Source organism: Cupressus sempervirens, chromosome 5 (assembly GCF_028749045.1).
Source record: "Cupressus sempervirens isolate cs-2001-9-10 chromosome 5, ASM2874904v1, whole genome shotgun sequence".
Taxonomy (NCBI): Eukaryota; Viridiplantae; Streptophyta; class Pinopsida; order Cupressales; family Cupressaceae; genus Cupressus; species Cupressus sempervirens.
In genome coordinates, this window is record NC_143122.1 from 134628636 (window position 1) to 134652658 (window position 24023).

General features: G+C 40.2%; 1 protein-coding gene across 3 annotated transcripts; it reads right to left on the reverse strand.

Moving 5' to 3' along the window:
- Positions 1–2874: 2874 nt before the first annotated feature.
- LOC149554867 (uncharacterized) lies at positions 2875–6115 on the reverse strand. 3 transcript variants are annotated; one of them, XM_089828872.1, is made up of 3 exons: positions 5906–6115; positions 3924–5643; positions 2875–3830 (listed from the first exon to the last, which is right to left on the reverse strand). In XM_089828872.1, exons 1-3 carry the CDS (start codon positions 6020–6022, stop codon positions 3385–3387), a joined length of 2283 nt encoding a protein of 760 aa, XP_089684998.1. In that variant the 5' UTR covers positions 6023–6115; the 3' UTR covers positions 2875–3384. The 3 variants fall into 3 exon arrangements, with proteins under 3 accessions (XP_089684998.1, XP_089684997.1, XP_089684996.1); XM_089828871.1 differs by having other exon boundaries at positions 3924–5758; positions 5906–6046; XM_089828870.1 differs by having other exon boundaries at positions 3924–6056.
- Positions 6116–24023: the final 17908 nt, after the last annotated feature.

The following is a 24023-nucleotide window of genomic DNA, read 5'->3' on the forward strand; positions in this document are numbered from 1 at the left end:
TCCCAATTTCTGCAATACTCTAGAGTCAGGCTGTGGTGATGAAGCAAGATGATGATCTTGAACGGCTTTGTGAAGAGGAATTCTCCAAGAGCTCTGATACCATGTAAGAATGTGCCTAAGGGAAAAATTCACCCAGGAACTAAGAACTCAAACACAAGCACAACTGTAGACCAAAAATGGATATGATCAATTAATTAGAGCATATCCTAATACATTGCTATGTTTAGTATGTGATGTGATGTTTGAACACACTAAGAGAGCTTGTATATAAATGCCTCTCAAAAAGCACTTAGAATGTCTCTAGAAACAATCAGAAGATAAGATAAGCATTGACAACTAAGCACACACCTTATCCAACATTCTAGATGAGTGGATAAGACTAGAAGGTTGTAGACACCATGTGCTTAATTAGTGTGCTAACTCTTGTGTTGTAGATAACATGTGCATAAAAGAGGTGTAGACTCCTGTGTTGTCAACATGACAACTCACAAGAGTGCATATACTCCTAGGTGACTTATAAATAAATAATAAAAAATATGCATTAACCTAAGCAAACTTAAGTAAGTGTAAATAGTGAATACTTATTTACACCAACAATATGTTACCTTTCACTATGTCCTTTTTTCTTCATCTTTATAGGATAATTTGTCTGCATAATATCTTCTTTGTTCTTCTCTCTTAACACACCAAATATCCAACTGATCACTAATAGAAGCTACATGGCTCATAATGGACTCAAGCAAGGATACCAATTGTGCTCTCATAGGATTAGTTTCCCCAAAAGATTTCAAATTACCAATGATTGCTTCTAATTCATTTTTCCTTCTTTCTATTTCATTCATTATATTGTCTTAGGTGTCAGGAGGTCTTTCAATCGGTGGAGGTTGCAGAAGTTCTTGCTCTTCTTGTGGAGGGTTTTCATTTTGATCTTGTAGAGGGTTTTCATTGATTTTGTTGATTATGCTAGGGATTTGGTGGTTGATTATTCACATTTCCTGATAAGAAACCAATTGCATTTTAAATAAATAAACAACTTTGAAGCAAAACTAAAAAAATATACAAAACAATGCTAAAACATACAAAATAATGAAAAAACAAGAGTAGAAAACATACTTGATGATCCTGATCTAGATCTCTGATGCTAAGGAGGCATTTTGAGGAGGGGAGTATGAAAATTCTTTAACTTCTACAAATCGTGTGCGCGTTGTTGAGGGGAAAGAAGACACCAGCAAAAAGAAACAAGAGAAAATGGAATGGGTCGCGGGTTTGCAGCCCATATATATAGATAATTTTTAAAAAGTATACGTGTAATTGCATGCACACGCTTTGGCTTGGGCTCCACGAGGCTTATGGAGCCCAAGTCAAAGCACATGCACGCTTTTAGAATTTTTTAAATTTTAGTTGTGTGTCATCTTTTTGACACCATAACTTGGTGCATTCACCCTCTAATTAGGCTCCACATCATAACAACAATTAGTTCTAGGAAGGCATTAATAAAGATGAATTTAAATACACATAAAAAAGATTTATAGCTTTTGAGTATGGTCATTGTGTATTTAGTTAGATTATTTTGATGTTCAATTAAATTTGTACATATTTCAATCTCTTAGATACATTTCTAATGTATTTTAAATATTCCTTTTTCCAATCTTTTAACTAATAAATTAAAAAGAATGTAAGCATGATGTTATAGTATAACTTCAGAATATTTAGGTCTTAATATTGTATATGACTAGAAAACACCCATAGACATCTACTATTTTACATAAGCAATACATTGCATTATCTCCTACTATAGTAGTCACATTATTCTGAAGTTTAATATGAAAATATCACTTTTATTTATGTAATACATGATTAAAAATAATAGAAAAATGACTAAATATAATATCCAACAATTTTTTTCTCTAATTTATTATGGATAAATATAACAATGTCATTTAGGTGATTGTAACTTCAAATATTTTAGTTTATTACTTATTTCTTAGAGTTGTTTATGATGTAAGATTTTTAAGATCAAAATTTATACACGTCTTGACTTTTATCTCTAAGTTAATTATTTCCCGATTTTATTTAAACATGACAATTATTGCCTATGCAGGTTTCTCGAGCTTAATTAATTCTTGACTTCATATTCTTTATGTCAATTTATGGATAATCAGCATCACTCAAAACTATTTCTCATTTCTTTTACTTTCATTTTAATTTGATTAGTTCTGACATTTCAATCATCAACATTTTTATTATTTGATTAGTTCCGACATTTCTATTATCAGCAAGCAAATGGTGTAAGCTGGCATGTAAAACTCTTTGATTAGTTTTCTGAAATTTCTTTGACTGTTGCCAACATCTTTATTCATTTGAAAAATTTGAAAGAGAGTATATACCATCCACCAAAGCATAGTTGAAAGTTAACAATGGCAAATGCCCGAGTAGATATGATATGTACGCCAAGTGTGGAAACATACTGAACAGTAACACATTTCATCACTCGGACATGATTTCATGGAATGCAATGATTGCACAAATAGACTATTGAAATGGTGTTAAAGATTTTGCAACATCTAAAATTGGTAGGCTTGAAAACCAAAAGAAAGGAAAATGAAGGATCCAATAGGAATTTTAAATCAGATTTCAATGAAAATGATAATGTGGGTGAAGAAATTTATTAGAAAGGACTAAAACTAATTTATGGAAAAAGACTAAAACTAATTTGCTAAAAAAAATTAAAATTAAAAATTTGTCTGGTATAAAACTAAAATTTAAACAGACTAGCACTTGCGCTTATTTGCCAGGCATAAAATTTGCAGAAGCAGAAAGTAATTCCTGCTTGAAAACTCTATATATTTGTGATTTCAAGAAAATAACAGAGAATAATGAAAGCAGAAGGTAAACTATATATAATTGTCATTTGAAATTTATACAAAATTGTTACAGACAACATAAATAAAGAGATGGACAGAGCTACAACTGTCTTACGCTCTTAGGAAACGAAACAGTTTGCTCTCTTCTTTTCAACCGACTTCAAACTCATACACGATCTAAATTAGAAGCAAAAATTGTAATGGATTGAATAAAATTGATAATACTAATCGACTTCAACCTGTTCTGAGACTATAACTGGACTCCTCGTTTTGTTCTTCACAGGTCACAAAAGGAACAGATGACGACTCAAAGTCTTTGCGGGAAAACTGGTCTTCCCATGATGAAGACTAAAATCTATGTTTGTTCTCCCATCCTTTATTTAGAAAACACAAATCTAACAATAAAAGTCATAGCCTGTAAGTTACAATAATATGATTTACCGTTTTAAATTTTCAGGACTTGCATGGATTAACCCTTGATTCAGTTATCCGATGCCTCTTCAAAATTACTTATCTGTTACTAAAATGAAGAGCTGTGGGTATCTGACGCCTCTTCAAAATTAGTTATTGCAGGTCTGTCACAAACTAAATTGGATATTGTGGGCATTAATTTGATGGAAGAAGAAGCGTCTGTGGCGAAATCCTGTTGAATGACCTTCATTATATTGGACACCTCTCTCATGCTTGGCCGAGCTTCAGGTGAAGCAGTTGAGCACAGCAAACCGAGACGCATCAATGAAATGAGACAGTCTTCTGTTTCTTTGCCAGCCCTTTCCATTAACAAGCTCTCATCAATTACCTCAAATGCCTTGTCTAGAAATAATGCCCTTTTCACCCAATTATGGAGGTTCAGATCACCATCAAACATATTATCAGTCGGCCGCCTCCTTGTCAGCATTTCCAATAACAGAATGCCATAACTATAAACATCTCCTCTGGGAGAAATCATGCCATTCAATCCATATTCTGCAGAAAAATTATTAATTATAGTTGTGTACTCTGTTTCTACATGGAAATCCTTATTTTTGTTGAAAAAGAATGGCAATTGGCAAGACGTACCTGGTGCAATGTAGCCCACTGAACCTTTTAAATCTATTGTTGAAGTTACTGAATTGCCGGCGATTCTTCCAATCAATCTGGATATGCCATAATCTGAAAGATGAGCTGTCATGCTTTCATCTAAAAGAACATTGCTTGGTTTTATGTCACAGTGCACTATCTGCACGAAACAATCATAATGAAGATACTCCATGGCATGGGCTACATCTGTGGCTATGTTCAGCAGTTTTCTTAACCCCAATCTACACCTATCTAGATACAAATGCTTGTCTAAACTTCCATGGGAAAAATACTGAAAGACTAAAGCTTTGAAGTGAGAAGTGGAACATGTGGTTATGATTCTAGCAAGGTTCCGGTGCCGAGCCTTCTGCAACACTCTGCATTCTGCTCTGAATATCTTTTCTGACTGATCATGCATTAAATTGAGAACCTTCACAGCAACAGGGGTACCATCAGGCAAAAATCCTTTGTACACTGATCCAAAACTGTTTGTTGATAGTAGATTGGAGTTGTGAAATCTATTTGTTGCTGTAAGAAGCTCCTCATGTGAGATCCATGGATGCTCCACCTTTTCAAGGATTTTAAGAAGTGTTTGTTTAAATTCTACTCTACTATGCAGGTTCCTTTTCCACACAACTCCCACAACTAAACAACAAATTATAAAAACAACAACAGCACCCACTACACCCAATATTTTGAATGTGAAATGGCTTCTCCCCACTGGAGTGATGTCTATTAATTCATTGTTTGACAGGTTCACATGTCTGATTCGTTTTAAAGACTCTGGTTTTTTTCCTGTTAATTTGTTGTTTGACAGGTCCAACCAGTCAAGGTAGCTCATATTCCCGTCCAATGTTATATTCCCTAATGACTCTGGAATTTTTCCTCTTAATTTGTTGTTTGACAGGTTCAACAAGTAAAGGTGAATATTTCCTAGAGACTCTGGAATTTCACCTCTTAGTTTGTTGTTTGATAGATCCAACTGCTGAAGCTCAATCATATTTCCTAAAGCCTCTGGAATTTCACCTGTTAATTTGTTGTTTGACAGGTCCAACTGATAAAGCTTACTCATATTCCCTAGAGACTCTAGAATTTCACCTGTTAGTTTGTTGTTTGATAGATCCAACAGCTCAAGCTTGCTCATATTCCCTAGAGACTCTGGAATTTCATCTGTTAGGTTGTTGTTTGATAGATCCAACTGCTCAAGCTCGCTGATATTCCCTAGAGACTCTGGAATTTCACCTGTTAGTTTGTTGTTTGATAGATCCAACTGCTCAAACTCGCTCATATTCCCTAGAGACTCTGGAATTTCACCTGGTAGTTTGTTGTTTGATAGATCCAACTGCTCAAGCTTGCTCATATTCCCTAGAGACTCTGGAATTTCACCTGTTAGGTTGTTGTTTGATAGATCCAACTGCTCAAGCTCGCTGATATTCCCTAGAGACTCTGGAATTTCACCTGTTAGTTTGTTGTTTGATAGATCCAACTGCTCAAACTCGCTCATATTCCCTAGAGACTCTGGAATTTCACCTGTTAGTTTGTTGTTTGATAGATCCAACTGCTCAAGCTTGCTCATATTCCCTAGAGACTCTGGAATTTCACCTGTTAGGTTGTTGTTTGATAGATCCAACTGCTCAAGCTCGCTCATATTCCCTAAAGCCTCTGGAATTTGGCCTTGAAGGAGGTTGTTACTAAGATCAAGAAGTTGAAGGGATGGCAGCTGACAAACATAATGCCAAATACTGTCGTTAATATAAGAATCAGACAAGTCGATTCCGACAACATCATCACCTGATCCGTTTTCACTGCAAGTCACACCAGGCCATTGGCATGGGCTAGAGTGAAGATCCCATGAATGAATCAGAGTGGAGATATTTTTCATAATTTCAGCTTGTTCAGTTTTGAGGGAGAGCGAAAGAGTGAGAAATGAGAGGGAGAAGAAGAGAATGAGAAGAGGAAGAGGAGGATGTGTGCAAAAATACCTCATTGCAGACTGCCCTTGTTCCCCGTTCAAAGATGTTGCTGGGACTGTGTAGGTAGTATTCAAACTTGTGAGCCAAATGTTGGACTGTCTGTGTGATGCATGGATTATATTTCATTTTACATCCAAACTGTCCAATTTCCCTAATTATTAGGGAAAATGACCAAGTGAGTGTAAGGGGGTCTGATAATTCTGACTTGTTTTTTTTTGGTCATGTTTATTTTTTCAATTATCATTATTGATTATATATGTATTAATAATCTATTATACATGTAGTAATAATCTATTATTATGATCACAAGTATTAGGATTGTTATAGAAAGATTCATAAATATCTAAAAGTTAAAATCTTGCTCACCTACTAAAGAACTGAACGACAATTTTTGAGTTCTACATGCTGCTGAGTCATATCCCCTAATTAATTTAAACATATTATGTTCATTATATTTTAATTTTTGATTAATTAATTACTACGATAAATGATATAGTTTGAGTGCTATCTAGACGTTGCCTTCTCTGACCACCGTCGCAAAATCTTTTCAAATTCACCAAAAATCTGTCAATCTTCTTTTCTGTCAAGTCTACAGATATGCTAAGTTTGGATTATTTCCAACAGATACTTTTCCCTATTCTTTCTTTTCGGACAGATTTAATTCGCTATTCTCTGACCACATTCACACTCAAATCTGAACTCAACCCATTCATTACGGCAAACGTTGTGACCATCCAATCTGAACTCAACCTTTTCAATACGGCAAACATTGTAACCATTCACTTCAATTCCAATCAAGATTTAGAAATACAACAAATATCTGGTTCGCATTAATTTGACCATTCAAATTCAGACTACTTTGGCGAGGGTGAAGAGTGGTGAAAAACCATCATATGTAATTACGCCGTGACGACCATGGAAGTCATTATGTCCATCGGATTTCTATCCCACCAAATGGAGCTGCTTTTGACAATCAACGGCTCAAGATCTCTAAAAGCTGTGCTGGACAATCGAACATATCCTGTCGGTCCATTTCATAGTTTGTTTTAACTTTTTTGCCAGGACCCCCCTCTTTTCACTTTTTGGTGTACTTTTTCGGATTTCGCGAATCAACGGCCTATAATGATTTTCACTCTTTACGTAACCATTGAAATAATCGTCTCCATCCGTCATTTTAGTGGCCGCATTTTTCTTTTTAGTTATTATTTTTTGCTCATTTAAAGATAAATGATCCGGTAAATGATTTCTCGGTACTGCGGAGGAAAGCGACTTGAATGTTGGCCTGAGATCCACGGTTCTTAACACGCCAAAAAAGGGCCACCGTCTCTTTGCTATCTCACTTTTCTATAAACTTTTCAATACGAAGTGTGCAGTTTGAATTTCACCGATTCCCTAGCTGGTCAATTTATTCTGTCCTCACTACCTCCTTAGTTAGGAAAGGAAGACTATATTTAAAACTTAGGATTTCTCTCGCTTCGCTTCGAATCTGGAAGAGTATTTAGCTGGAGAAAACAGGTGTAAATCTGAAAAAATGTGGCAATTACTCACCCGTGGGAGCCTCGTTTTTGCAATCACTTGCAAAACTTAATTTACAAAGATGAATGCGATGCTTTATTTATGTTTCTTGCAATATATAATAACTAGCACTTGTACCTGAGAGGTTCAAGTGTCACATCGATTTTTGATGCCACAATCTTCAGTTTAATTTAATTTAATTTAATTTATTTATTTATTTATTTATTTTAATTTTAATTTTTTTTATTGTTTCTTGATGATGACTGGGCCCGGTTCTTCTGGTGGAGAAAGGAAAAGAAAAAGATGACAAATAATTTGACTATTTATAAAGGATTTAATGATCCTAATTTATTTTGTTTTCTGCCTCTTCATAGTTGTTGGTTCACAGCTATTACTAGGACTTGGGTTGGCCTGTTTGAGCCAACAGTTTTTATTCAGAACTTTATGGTTTGTTTAGTTCTGTAGTTTTTGGCTATTGTTATTGGTTTTACGTTCCTGAACATTAGTTGGTTAGATTGTTTTAGACTTTTGCTAGTTTTTCTTCCTTCTTGTTGGTGCCTTTTGGATGATATAGTCTATGTGGCTGGGTTGCCCCTTGTTACTTCTATAAGTGTTTGTTGGTAGTGTGTTGGTTACCAGCTATTTTTTGTAAGGGTCGACCCCCTTGTTTTGGTTGTTTTATATTTGAAAAACTTATTAAAGCTTAAGTGAAAAAAAAAATATTTTCATGATAAAGCCATAAATGTTAGCATTCATATTTGTTTTTGTATTGTATCAGTAACATTGTTGTATATGACGATGCAATGATAGTGGTGAAGTATTTTTGCTAGTGGTGATATTGTGTCTGAAATAGGAAATAGGAACACTTTCTCAGATCAAAACTGGTGTAACTAATTTTTTCATGACTATTATAATGTCAGAGCATATCACGATAGCTCTTGTACTGGAAAACTAGAATGCCTGATTGTGGTTGCCTAGTGACAATAGATCTAGTTCTTCAAATAACACGAGTTCTTCAAATAACAAAAATGATATGTCAACACAACAAGTTAGGAGAATAATGATAACTTGAAATCTATATCTATTAAAATTGTTAATCCCCAACATAATTTATAGTCAATTTTGATTTTCTGACCTAAAAAAATCCCCATTCCTCGCACATGCAAAGATTTGAATGCCCAAAAAACATACCCATATTAACTAAGGAAAATGTCCATTTGATGAGGGGGGAAGTCAATTGGGTGCTCTTTCTCTAATCTGATAACCCTTTGAGGAAGATTGTGAAGGTCCTGAGATGCCAATTCTTGAACAATGTGAATTTAAAATGTACAAAATGTGCATGGAGGATGAAATAAAACATTGAAAATGCTAAAAGCATGGCAATGAAATGTGCACATCATATTTTAGAATCTTGGATTCGGCAAATACTTAGTACTTGAAGTTTGATTTGGAATTTTAAAATGACAAAAACTAACCATATTTTTTTAAAAAATACATATGTTTGTTAAAAAAACTTTGACAATGTGCCATGTTGAATTCCAAAATCTTGTACCTGCTTTTAAATTCTTCTAATATTTTTTATTTCCTGCTAGCAAAATGGAACTACAACTATGCAAAATAGTACAAGAATTAAAACACATTCTTTTTCTAGATTCAATTGTGTGTTTCTTTATTTAGATTTGATTGTTTGTTTTTTACCATCACTATTTTTTATCACACTACATCATCATTAGAGTGGACATGAATTTATTTATACCAAAAATACATGCAAAGGAAGTTATTTAATTAAAAAAATATTCAAGAGCAATTGATTATATGATATCTTCAAACATCTGAACCAAGAGAAAGTAGTTGCTAAGCAGCTGAGATTTGGATCCAAAATTTTCAATCTCTATGTTCTTACATGAGAAAGGAGTACCTAAAGGCTGACTTTTTTACAAGAAAAGAGACCAATAAAGATTTTGTAGTTTTTTAATTTATACACCAGTTTGGTTAATCTATGCAAAGAACACCATTGCCTTCATATATAAAAAGATGTCACCATTGAAAGATAGGCTCACTTGGCTTTCAAAAGGCTCAGTCTCCAGGTTGGTTTCTAACCCTACTGCTGTCACTTAGGTCTGCACCCTTGTCCAAGGCCTATGCGCGAGGACAACCTAGTGAAACATGGAAACAACCTCCAAGCTGTGGGACTTGAATTATGAGGTTGAGTCTCCGGAGAAGGCTGGCTTCCTCTTACTGTCAGGGCGCACCTATCTATTCTCAGAAGGGAAAGGGAGAAAGAGAGCATTAAAGCAAATCTACCTAGTCTAATCTAAGGCAGTGATGCACCAAAACAGAGTGTTCAGACTCATTTCTGCCCATATATGCACTACCGAGCTAGGGTAACATTCAAGGTCATACATTCATTCAGACTTATATCAACCAACAGCCACATACAGATCAGGAGACCAATTGAATAACACCAGGAACAGAAGATTTCACTTGTATATTATTTAATAGGCCAAAGATAGATACAGTATGTAGACCACTGATCTCAACAATACATCAATGAGAGGCAAAACGCTACACATACACGTTGATGGTTGAAAGAGACGATACAGGATGTTCATCTAGCTCAGAGACAAAGGGATTTTACACTGCAAATCTGCAAGCAACAGCAGAGAAATCAGGAAGAGTCGACCCTTACAAAATGTACAAAACCTGCCTTTATAGTTCAGGTGTAACTAAGATCTTTTTAGCTGAAATGACCCTGCAACTACCTGCCATTGAGTACCATGGAAGACAATCATGGAAAAAATCTCCAGAAAATTTGATCTCTTTCGTCAATAATGTCATGAGAAGACTGAAAACGGCGCCATAACTGCACTCCAACCTGGTAGATGGATCAACGGGTGGGTGGAGTGTCATTCTGTGCTTTACATTTACTCTGGTAGGTCGAGATTGATCATGGAGATCAGATTGCATGACAAAATCGATTATCCTCGCCTCCTGGTTCACGAATCCGTCGAGGTCAAAAGGTCAACCGGGCTCCCTATGCGCCAACTAGGCCGCGCGGGCCAATTGCATTTCTTTATTTCGCCACCTGGAGGTCCTCCCGCGGTCGACCACCCTTCATTGGACTAACCGCGCCAACCTGAATACTATCATGATGGTGACGGTTACACTAACCACCAACCGCCATCCTAGACTGTGCCGACAGGACGCGTGTCGACAAGGCGCTGTGTCGCCAACATAACCCTCACACATCTTCGCCATAGCGCGATGGCGCCTACCGTCGATCGGCCTCGATCCAACGATCATGGAGACTCGTCATTCTGCAACCTCTTCCCTTGTAAATCACTGAGCTCGCGGCACATGTGGCACTTCCCCATTGGTCCGACGATCGCTTAGTCCTTACTGCGCAAGCTGCATGAAACATGGTTCCATCAGGACACGTGGTACATGGGCGCTAACTCGCTATCATAAAATTCACGCAGTTTCTCCATGGCGAGATAGCGCCTGCCACTAATCCTTGTAGATTTGACGATGTAGAACCCACCTCTGCAACGTGCTGGTTGCGTCAAGAAACTGGTCCCACGACATGTCCATGCCCTGACCTGGCATATGTGGCAATTCCTGATTCGCCGTGGACCCTCCAATCCGCGACTGGGCCCATCTTGTTTGGCACCACCTCAGCGACGCATCCTGGCGAGACTTGACCCCAACGACACGTGGCAAAAGGGCGCCAAGTCGCGATGCAAAAAACCCTGCCGCTTCGCCATGGCGAGATCGCGCCTGTCGTCGATCCTTTCCAATCCGACAGTCACAAAACTCTCCCTCCTGCGACCCTCCTTTTCTCGTGATTCGCCAGGCCCATTGATACGTGGCGTCTCCTCGTTGGTCTGTTGGTCACTTAAATCTAACTGCACCGAAGGCATGAAATGTGGCCCCGCCAAGACACGTGACGCACAGGCGCTATGTCGCCGATGTTAACTCCTGGGCAGTTCTCGATAGCGAGACAACGCCAGTCGTAGATCCCTGCGGATCTGACGATCGTGAAGACTCGCCATTCATACTGAGACTACTAGGCCCACTATACGCTGTGCACTGACTCATACACGTGGCACTTCCCTGTTTGGTTCGATGAAGACTAGCTGGCAACCCAAGACTTGATCCGCAGAGCGACCACGTGTCAGCTAGGCGCCATGTCGCTATGCAAAAATCGAGACCAAATTCCCATAGCGCCATAGCGCCCACTGACAGCGTGCCTTGAGATTTACACTTGTCCCCATTTGATTCGCTATCTTGACGCCGGGCTGACAAATTGCGTTGCAGAGTACCGACGGGACCCATCTCCCTGATCCTTCCTCGCTATGGTGAACTTTTCGTTTGGGCACTATGTCGCCATCGGAAAATGCATTGGTTTTCCGTTGGCGCCATAGCGCCTCGCCGCGTTTTGAAACCTCCGGGCCGTGAAACCTGTTTGCCCGCCGCCACGAAACTTCTGACCTGCCGTATTCTGCGATCTGCGACCAAACTCTGAATGACACCTGGCAATCCTTGGTGAGACCTGGCCCATGTCGATCCACGTGGCGGATGGTCACCATGTCGCTATGATAAAATCCGCACATCTTCGCCATAGCGAAATGGCGCCATCCGTTGATGCAATCAAATTCGACGATCGTGAGGACTCGTCATACCTCATGCTTCCGCCCTCCATGTCGATACACCTGGCATCGCTTTGAGACACGGCCCCACCGACACGCGTCACCAGGGCGCAATGTCGCTGTCATAACCCTCGCGCAACTCCTCCATAGCGTGATGGTGCTTACCATTGATCCGAGCTGATCCGACGGTGGTGAACGTAAGCCCCGACTGTGTTAGCCGTGCCGACAGGAACTTTGACCTGGCACACGTGGTTTCTCCTGATTCATCGCCTCAACACCTGATTTCGCCGGTCGTCAAAATTCGCCACCGTGACTATTTCCGCCGGGCGCTATGTCGCTATGGAGGTTTTTCGGCCGATTTGCGATAGCGACATAGCGCCAAGGGCGTTAAGAACCTTTTTCGACCCGTGGAACGCCGGACCCACCTCTGCAACGTGTCCTCAGGGCGTCATCATGCTATCATAAATATCGTGCATTTTCTTTATAGCGCGATGGCACAACCGTCGATACCGCTTAGATCTGTCGACCAGAAAACTCGCAGGTTGTAGCATTAAAATACCAACTCTGAGACTAACCATTGAATAAGCCATGTGTTTGAATCTAAATCCTTGGCGGTAAAACCAGAGGTAACACTTTTGGTGACTCGCAGGGGGCATGAGCCTGCTCAATGCATGACCAGTGCCTCAGAAAGATCCATTGGGCCATGGAGTCGAAAAAGGGGGCCTGGAAGGTACGGAACCGAGAGCTACAAGAAACCCTAACCCTTAATGAGGAAATCAAAACATTAAAGAACTGTTGAACTCTGGCTCTGTCTTGCGACTTGAAAACAAAAAACAGGACCTCCTCAGCAACCTGAGACTTGTCAAAACTTCGGGAACTAGCGACTCAAGAAGTGAGCCATGTGCATGCGCACTTATTGCAACAGGAATGAACAGGAAGCAGCTAGGCTAACTATGTACATGGATTCACTATCCTTCAGAAACAGGGCTTCAAATGGATCCCATTGACTGGAATGGGCAGAATTTCACCATTTGGCCTACTTAGCTGGAACGCATTGGCCTGTTTGCAACCGGAGATCGGATAAGGGCCACTCCATAGTGGATCAAATTTGGAGTGCCTTCCTGGTTTTGCTCTGTTTGAGTCCCACTTGAGAACTAAATCTCCCTCTCTGAAGATTCTGGCCCTTGCCTTCTTATCAAAACTCTTCTTCATCTACTGCTGGTGTATCTCCAGGGTTTGCATAGCTTTGTTTCTCTTTTCTTCCAGTTCAATCAACTCTACCATTCTCACTGACATGGGACTATTTTCAACCAATTCCAGCTGATGAGCCAACTCCAAGGATGGGAATTCCAACGAGATTGGAAGTCTGGCCTCCCTACCATATACCAGCACAAAAGGTGAATTCCCAATAGATCTCTTAGGTGTTATCCTATCAACCCATAGAGCAGTCCTTAATTTTTTATGCTAGACCCTCTGATTGTCTTCTATCATTCTCCTTATGATTCTGATCAGATTCTTATTGGAGGATTCAGCCAAACCATTGCCCTGCGGGTAGTAATTCGATGATGTGCTCAGATAGATATTGTGACTCATTGCCCATGCACAAATCTGGGTTCCAACAAAAGATTTGGCATTATCTGAGATGATAGTGGAAGGAGCTCCAAACCTAGATACAATTCCATCAAGGAATTCAACAACCGATGGCTCTGTAGCATCCTTCAAGGCAACTGCCTCTGTCCACCTAGTGAAATAATCGGTAGAAGCCAAAATCCATTTATGACCTACGCTAGATGGAGGATTAATGGGGCCTATGAAATCCAACCCCCACTGGGTGAAGGGCTGATCCACCTGAATGGGGTGAAGAGGAAGAGCTGCAAGTCTTTGTTTACTTGAGAAAAAGGCACATTTCTCACATTTTCTCACATACCTATAACAATCATGGAACAGAGATGGCCAGTAATATCCAGCCCTCATGATCTTCATGGCGGTTGTTCTTGTAGAGAAGTGGCCACCATCAAGACCATCATGAAGTTCTTTAATCATCCTCTCAACCTGATCTTCTTCAATACATCTCAGTAGGGTCCCATTAAAATCCCTCCTGAATAGGATATCATCAATCACAACATAGGGAATGGATTGCAGTCTATATTGTCTTCTTTTAGCTCTATCCAATCCCTATGGGTATCCATTCCCTGATAAAAAGTTCCTCATGTCATCCATCCAGCTCCTTGGGGCATTAACATTTCTTTCCTCCTGCTGCTCTGCAATTACCATAGCAGTCCCTTCATCTGAATCCTGACCTGATAACATTTCTTTGCATAATCCTCTCCCTCTTACCAATTTGGTAATCTGAATATCAACATCATATTCCATTACCCTAGTGATCCATCCAGCTCTCTTTTCACTGATGTCCTTGCTTAACAGGAAGTCTTTTACACTCGCATGGGGCACCAACAAATGGATCCTATTGTGGGATAAGAGGTGTCTAAATTTCTTCAAGGCTCTAATGACTGCAAGGGCTTGCTTCTCAACAAAGCTATACTTATCTTCATACTCCTTGAGTCCTTCACTAAAGAAGGCTATGGGCTGCTCCTCATTCTTGTCATTTGTCCGAGTCAAGACAGCAGAAACACTTGACTCACCACCTAAAGTGTAGAGGATGAAATCTTTCTCAAAATTTGGGTTCATGAGAGTGGGGGCTGAGGCTATGGCTGCCTTAATTTCTTCAAAACTCTCCTTCCCCTCCTTGGTCCATGAGAAGACCATATCTTTCTTAAGCATGGTTGTGAGGGGTTTCACCATGATGGCAAGATTAGGAATAAACCTTCTTACAAAATTTATCCTACCAAGGAAACTTTGCAGCCCTTTCTTGTGTTTAGGGAGGGGAAGGGCAAGTATGGCTTTTGTTCTTTCTGGATCAATGGTCAACCCATCCTTAGATACAATGTGTCCCAATAATTTTCCTTGGCTTGTAGCAAAGACACATTTGGCTGGGTTGAGGGAAACCCTAAACTCTCTACATCTTAGAAATACCTGTCTCAAATGATCAAGGTGATCTTTTACATTCTTGGAATATACAGTTATATCATCAAGGTATACTAAGACAAACTTGTCGATTAATCTTTTGAAAGCTACCTCCATTTCCTTTTGGAATGTGGCACCTGCATTTGTTAGTCCAAATGGCATCTTGCAATAAGCATAGGTGCCCCATTTAGTAGTAAATGTTGTCTTATATCTGTCAGATTCTTTAACCAACACTTGGTTATAACCAGAAAATCCATCAAGAAAAGAGAACCTCCTTGACCCACTGACCTTGGACAGAATTTGCTCCATAGAAGGGAGAGGATGGTGATCCTTAAGGGAAGCCTGATTAAGATCCCTAAAGTCCACACACAATCTGATTTCTCCATTCTTCTTCCTTACAGGGACAAGGTTAGCCACCCATGATGAGTGTTTGATAGGAAAAATTATGTTAGCTTCAATCAACTTGGATAGTTCCTTCCTCATTAAGGGTTCAATCTTGGGATTCACTGGCCTCTGTTTTTGCCTTACTGGTTTGACCCTATCAACTAAATCTATGGTATGCTGAAACAAACTAGGGTCAAACCCCTTTAAGTCATCATATGACCAAGCAAACACATCATTAAATTCTTGACATAGATGAATGAAATTTTCTTGCTCAGCCTCAGAACATACCTTCCCCATGTTAAGAGATTTTCCATCAGTAATAGTAACTGGAGCATGATCATCCTTTTCTGTAGCTAGATTTATTCCTTTGCCTCTTGTCTGATTATCAGGATTAAAGAAACTCTCTAAGGTAATGAGACCCTTGGGCAACTTGTTGGAACTGAGGTGAATGATCTGATCACCATACTGATCTTGTAGTCTTGACTGATTTCTTTCTGAAAATTCTGCTTCATTCTACAAGAAACTCACAATCTGCTCATCAGACTCAAACACCTGCCAATGAGTATTATTATCAGGAATAGCATGCCTTATTACCACCCTTATTTGTTGCTTCTTCTCTTCCTCAAGATTCCCTGGCACATCATAAGATGCACCCACTGCTGCAAGTCTATCAGCATATTTGTTTTCTTTCCTAGGAATGCTTTGGATATTAAATGCTTGGAAACCCTCAAGCAAATCCCAGACTTTGTGTTTGTAAGACTTGAGTAGGCCATTTTTGGTGATATTCTGATTTCTCACTTGGTTCACTACCAACTCACTATCTCCATATACTTTCAAGGCTTGAATTCCCCTCTTTTGGGCTAGTAGGAGACCTTGGATCAAAGATTCATACTTGGCCAAATTATTGGTACAACTGAATTGGAGCCTAAAAGAGAAGTAGTATCTTATTTGTGTAGGAGAGATCAACATAACACCAGCCCCTGCTCCATTTCTATTCCTTGAGCCATCAAAGTACATATTCCATATTCCACTCATGTCATCATTAGCTCCAACAAGATCAGGAACTTGAGCCTCCTTCTCTATTATGCAATATGTACTAAGGCCTGTTTCAAGAGTTTCTGACATAGGCTCAAACTGACATGTATTTGCCCACTCATCTAAGAAGAAATCGGGAATCTCTACTATGGAGGTGGCAGGCTCATTCACTATGTCATTTTCATCTATCTCCAAAATAGGGCAATTCATATTAATGAAGTTGAGGGTGTAGGGTTCAGTGTGATGAAGGGCTTGAGGTTTTGCTCTAATTGGAGCATTGGCCCCATATCTGGTCTTAAATGACATATAAGACCAATCAGCAGATATGAATCCACCTATTTGGGCAGTGAAGTCTCTTGAAAGACAGATGGAAAAATAGGGCTTGACTTCAGCAACAGATATATCTTGAATCACAGTACAACCAGGGCATGCATGTAGGGCCATTTCCACATTCCTAAGGATGCCTACGATTTTGACAGTACTCCCATCTAGTTGTAACACATCCCTAATAATGGGCTCATATTTCATTCCTAAAGCATCAGCAACACACCTAGGCATTACTGAGCTACTAGCCCCTGAATCTATCATGCAATTATGGACTAACTTGCCCCCTATAATCAGAGAAACATAGAATGGAGGAGGTCTAACCTTTTTATTTGTCTCCACGTCACCTGATGGTTGTACTAAACTAGTGTCACTCTCCATGGTAGATGACTGATCTTTGGGCTCAATCTTTTCCAATTCTTGCTGCAACATCCTTTTCTGCATTGGTATGGTGGCAACTGCATCCCACATGGAAATGCTTACATTGGTTTTCTTCATTTGCTCTACCACGCTCAAGGGTGCATTGGGAATTTTAGCAGGAACTTTAGGAGCTGTACCCATGAGAGGCTGAGATGGAGCAACATAGGGATCACTTGCATCCTCCTTTCTTGGACCTTGCCTTTGCTGTTGTGAAGTGTTTGTCTGCTCATTTTCTTTTTGTGTATGAGGTATAACACTCGAAGTTGAGGCCTGCTCAGGAGAAAGGGGGGCAGTATGTTCGATAGCTCTCCTCTTGCTTCTTGTGTTATGAGCAATGGAATCCTGGTTTACATTACAATGCTCCTCCATCTGGTGATTCATAAAAGAGCAATCACCCTGCCTCTGAACATATGAGCCCTCCTTGGGATGATCTTCCTTGTGTGATTGCTTTACTGCGGACTCCTAGACAGTTAGGGCCAAATAAGATTCTTCTTTCTGACATAGGCAGTAGGTATAAGAATAGTTACATGAAGGACAGAAGTCCTGATCTTGGGCTAAGTTATTTTGAGGAACTAAAGCTCTACTCTGATTTGAGCTTGAAGCAGCAGCATGACTATTTTGCCTATTTTGATCAAAAGAGCTATTCCAATGATTAGGAGGCCTACCACCACTTAGAGCCTGATGTTGTAATTGGGGGGGCTTGCCACTTTGGGCTTGCTGCCTTTCTAAGGCCACCACCTTGTTACTCATTTTTTGTATTAGAGAAAAACTATCCTCTAATCTCTTCCCTTGGTCCTTCAACTCCTTCCCCTGCTCTTGCAATTTTTTATCCAGAGTCCTCTCTCTTTTATCTGTATTCAGCACTAGACCTTGGAGCATTTCCTTGAGTTCCTCTATTCCGTTTGAGGATGTGGAAGCTTGGGGAACTGGAGTAAGGGCTTGTGACGTAGAAATTGTAGGAAGAGGGGCTATTGCTAGTTGGTGGTTGGGAACATCAGGAAAGAAAGGCATAGGAGGCCTTGGAGCCAACTTTCCACCTTGTATTAGGATATTCTCAGCTTTTATAGCTGTCTCATAAGCATTTGGTAATGTATCTCCTCCCATAGTTTGGATAGTAGTGGCAATGTCACTGTTGAAAGCTCTAAGGTAATGCAAGAAGGCATTACTAGGGGTAGGTTTCGCTATAGTAGGTATTCTATCCCATGTCTTTTGGAATCTGTAATTAAAATCAGTCATACATTCATGGGGGGCTCTTTTTATTGTAGTCAGCTGCTCTAGTAGTGACAAATGGTCACTCTTATCCTCAAAATGTTTGCATAATCCTGCTCCTAGTCCATCCCAATCAATTATGGAACCATGAGCTAAGCCTCTATACCACTGTAATGCTTTTCCTTTTAAAGATGAGGCTAGAAGTTTGACGGCAACATCATCTTCTGTAATACCATGAATATTGCAGACATTCGCTACCTCTTGGATATGCTCTAGAGGGGAAATAGAAGTTTCACCAGTAAAATCAGGTATACTTTTTAGTGTAGATACTGGTATATCATGTCTTTGGGCTAACAACAGAGGACTTCCACCATTAAAGGTGGCAAAAGCATGAACTCTTGGCTGTGCCATATAAACAAGTGTTCTATTGATGAGTGTTGATGGCAATCTAGGCTGAGTTCGAACAGTAGGGGGAGTAGATACAGATCTTACAGGTATATCAACTGTTATTCTACCCCTAACTGGTGATAATGAAGTTCTAGTCCTTCTTCTCCTAGGATTTGAAAGAGAAAGCTCTTGATATTGAAATTTACCTCTAGAAGACGTCCTTGTTTCAGTCCTGGGCATGAATCACTGCAAACTTGGTCTGGAACCAGAATTTTTGATGTTCAGAGTCACCAAGTACTTGAAGAATCAGCCTCTTGAGGGCTTGAAAACTGAAGCCAATACTACTTCTTCAACATTTATCTCTAGAATTCTTTCTTCTTGACACTACTAGACCTGAAATCTTCTGATATGAGTCCCACCGGGCGTGCCAAAAACTGTTGTCACTTAGGTCTACACCCTTGTCCAAGGCCTATGCGCGAGGACAACCTAGTGAAACATGGAAACAACCTCCAAGCTGTGGGACTTGAACTATGAGGTTGAGTCTCCGGAGAAGGCCGGCTTCCTCTTACTGTCAGGGCGCACCTATCTATTCTCAGAAGGGAAAGGGAGAAAGAGAGCATTAAAGCAAATCTACCTAGTCTAATCTAAGGCAATGATGCACCAAAATAGAGTGTTCAAACTCATTTCTGCCCATATATGCACTACGGAGCTAGGGTAACATTCAAGGTCATACATTCATTTAGACTTATATCGACCAACAGCCACATACAGATCAGGAGACCAATTGAATAACACCAGGAACAGAAGATTTCACTTGTATATTATTTAATAGGCCAAAGATAGATATAGTATGCAGACCACTGATCTCAACAATACATCAATGAGAGGCAAAACGCTACACATACACGTTGATGGCTGAAAGAGACAATACAGGATGTTCATCTAGCTCAGAGACAAAGGGATTTTTACACTGCAAATTTGCAAGGAACAGCAGAGAAATCAGGAAGAGTCGACCCTTACAAAATGTACAAAACCTGCCTTTATAGTTTAGGCGTAACTAAGATCTTTTTGGCTGAAATGACCCTGTAACTACCTGCCATTGAGTACCATGGAAGACAATCATGGAAAAAATCTCCAGAAAATTTGATCTCTTTCGCCAATAATGTCTTGAGAAGACTGAAAACGGTGCCATAACTGCGCTCCGACCTGGTAGATGGATCAACGAGTGGGTGGAGTGTCATTCCGTGCTTTACATTTACTTTGGTAGGTCGAGATTGATCATGGAGATCAGATCGCATGACAAAATCGATTATCCTCGCCTCTTGGTTCACGAATCCATCGAGGTCAAAAGATCAACCGGGCTCCCTATGCGCCAACTAGGCCGCGCGGGCCAATTGCATTTCTTTATTTCGCCACCTGGAGGTCCTCCCGCGGTCGACCACCCTTCATTGGACTAACTGCGTCACCCTGAATACTATCATGATGGTGACGGTTACACTAACCGCCAACCGCCATCCTAGACTGCACCGACAAGATGCGTGTCGACAAGGCACTGTGTTGCCAACATAACTTTCCCTCCTGCGACCCTCCTTTTCTCGTGATTCGCCGGGCCCGTTGATACGTGGTGTCTCCTCATTGGTCTGTTGGTCACTTAAATCTAACTGCACCGACGACATGACATGTGGCCCCGCCAAGACACGTGGCGCACAGGTGCTATGTCGCTGATGTTAACTCTTGGGCGGTTCTCGATAGCGAGACAACGCTAGTCATAGATCCATGCGGATCCGACGATCGTGAAGACTCGCCATTCGTGTTGAGACTACTGGGCCCGCTGTACGCTGTGCACTAACTCATACACGTGGCACTTCCCTGTTTGGTTCGATGAAGACTAGCTGGCAACCCAAGATTTGATCCGCAGAGTGACCACGTGTCAGCTAGGCACCATGTCGCTATGCAAAAATTGAGACCAAATTCCCATAGCACCATAGCGCCCACTGACAGCGTGCCTTGAGATTTACACGTGTCCCCATTTGATTCGCTATCTTGATGCCAGGCTGACAAATTGCGTTGCAGAGTACTAATGGGACCCATCTGCCTGATCCTTCCTTGCCATGGTGAACTTTCCGTTTGGGCACTATGTCGCCATCGAAAAATGCATTGGTTTTTTGTTGGCGCCATAGTGCCTCGCCGTGTTTTGAAACCTCCGGTCCGTGAAACCTGTTTTCCCGTCGCCACGAAACTTTCGACCTGCCGTATTCTACGATCTGCGACTGAACTCTGAATGACACCTGGCAATCCTTGGTGAGACCTGGCCCATGTCGATCCACGTGGCGGATGGTCGCCATGTCGCTATGATAAAATTTGCACATCTTCGCCATAGCGAGATGGCGCCATCCGTTGATGTGACCAAATCCGACGATCGTGAGGACTCGTCATACCTCATGCTTCCGCCCTCCATGTCGATACACCTGGCATCGCTTTGAGACACGGCCCCACCGACACGTGTCACCAGGGTGCGATGTCGCTGTCATAACCCTCGCGCAACTCCTCCATAGCACGATGGCACTTACCGTTGATCCGAGCTTATCCGACGGTGGTGAACGTAAGCCCCGGCTGTGTTAGCCGTGCCGACAGGAACTCTAACCTGACACACATGGTTTCTCCTGATTCGTCGCCTCAACACCTGATTTCGTCGGTCGTCAAAATTCGCCACCGTGACTATTTCCGCCGGGCGCTATGTCGCTATGGAGGTTTTTCGGCCGATTTGCGATAGTGACATAGCGCCAAGGGCGTTAAGAACCTTTTTCGACCCGTGGAATGCCAGACCCACCTCTGCAACGTGTCCTCAGGGCATCATCATGCTATCATAAATATCATGTATTTTCTTTATAGCGCGATGGCGCCAACCGTCGATACCACTTAGATCTGTTGGCCAGAAAACTCGCGGGTCGTAGCATTAAAATACCAACTTTGAGACTAACCGTTGAATAAGCCGTGCATTTGAATCTAAATCCTTAGCGGTAAAACCAGAGGTAACACCTACATCTCTAATTTGAATGCTATTGAGCACTATAATGAAAGTTGCATGCATGGTTATTTGTAAAATATGGGTTTATCAAATGAATAGATAACCCTTTTGTTTGGTTGATTTCTATCAAGTAGTGGAAAAAATATTATTCTGTGATTTGGGTATAGAATTGGGTTTTTCAAATGAAGGAAGTTGTTGCTTGTTTTATTGATCTTCACTAAGAATTCATAAAAGCTCTATTGGGGAAAAAATTCAGTTAAAAAGATTCTTGTTCTACGGATCTATGAGAAGAATCATTTGATACAATTTTCATTTAGGTATCAGACTTAAAAACCATGGGATCTTTCAAGGGTTGTGCTCTTCCTAAAAGCATGTTTATATTAGTTGGGTTGTGGCATATTTGGAGTTGTATAACGGAATTTGAAGTGGATTGTGGTTTTACAAAGTTATACATTTATTTTGAAACACATGAGTGGGAAGTCTAATAGAGTTGTAGATGCTCTTAGTAGAAGACAACTTTTCCTGACAGAAATGCAGATAGAGGTGGTTGGGTTCAAGGAACTTAGTATTTTGTATCCATATGATCTTGATTTTGGTGAAGCATGGAAGGCTTGCACAAAACCTGTTACACTTAACAGGACAAAGTGGTTGGATTTCTTTATCCATGATAGTATGTTGTTCAAAGGAAGCTAGTTGTGCATTCCTAGAAGTTCAATGAGAGAGAATCTCATCAAAGAGAAGCATAGTGGAAGATTGGTTGGACATTTTGGCAGAGATAAAACCATAGCTTTGGTTGCTAAGAATTATTGCTGGCCATAGTTGTAGCAATATGTGAAGAAGTTTGTACAGAGTTGAAGAGTATGTCAAATGGAAAAAGGAGTGAAGCAGAATACAACATTGTATCAGCCATTACCTGTACCAAAGAAGTTGTGGGAGGATGTCAAAATGGATTTTTTTCTTGGATTATCAAGGATGTAGTGTGGGCATGATTCTATTTTTGTGGTGGTTGACAAGTTTTCATTTAGATGACACATTTTATTCCTTGCAAGAAGACTAGTGATGTTGTTCATGTGATAGAGTTGTTTTTTAGATGAGTGGTGAGACTACATGGTCTACCAAAGAGTATAGTTTCAGATTGAGATACCAAATTTGTTGGGTATTTTTGGCATACATTGTAGAAGAAGTTGAAGAAAATTTTGAAGTTTAGTTCATCACATCATCCACAGACTGACGGATAGACAGAAGTTGTGTACTATAGTTTGGGAAATTTGCTAAGATGTTTGGTTGGAGACTAGCCAAAAGGATGGGATATGATTTTACCATCTGTAAAATTTGCATATAATAATTTTGTCAATAGGAGTACTGGTAAATCACCATTCCAAATTGTATATGGGAGTAGTCCCACAAATGCTTTTGAATTGAAGTAGTTGTATAAATGAGAGATAAATAGTGCTGAAGTAGAAGAATTTGCTGAACATTTGAAGAACATCCATGAGGAGGTGACGAAACACATCATAAAGATGAATACACAATACAAGGCTAAGGTAGATGTGAATAAGAGATATAAGAAATTTCAGATTGGTGATGAAGTCATGGTTTATTTGAGAAAGGAGCATTTTCTAGTGGGTACATATAATAAGCTAAAGTTGTAGAAGTTTGGATTCTGCTAGATAGTGAAAAGGCATGATTTTGGAAATGCTTATGAAGTGGAGTTGCCTACTGAATTGAATATTTCAAATTTGATAATGTATTATGAAGGAGGTGATGGAGATGAAGTTGCAGAAGTGTAGTGGAGTATTCCAGCAGCTAGTTCAACTACAAAGGAGATTGATGAGATACTAGACAATTGTATTGGAAAAAATACAAGGAACAAAACTTATGAAGAATACCTAGTCAAATGGAAAGAGAGGCCAATAGAGGATTCATCATGGCTAGCAAGGGAGGAGGTTAATCATCTTTGCTTTTCTCTTAATACCTAAGACGTGACAGAGTCACTTCTCAAATTACCCTAGTTGTCTGATGCAGGAGCATCCTAGGTGTAAGAACAATCTTGCATCACCCAAAAATATTTTTATTTCAATCTTTTTTATTTTAATAAGGACTAGTAGACAGGGGGGCTGCTATTTCTAGGAGCTTGCTATTTTTAGTAACT

Excerpts from the sequence above, each read along its gene's own strand:
- LOC149554867 (XM_089828870.1), bottom strand. The coding sequence starts at position 5,910 with ATGAGGTATTTTTGCACACATCCTCCTCTTCCTCTTCTCATTCTCTTC. Across the intron at positions 3,831-3,923 it reads AGTGGGCTACATTGCACCAG|AATATGGATTGAATGGCATG; the intron begins GTACGTCTTGCC and ends ATTTTTCTGCAG.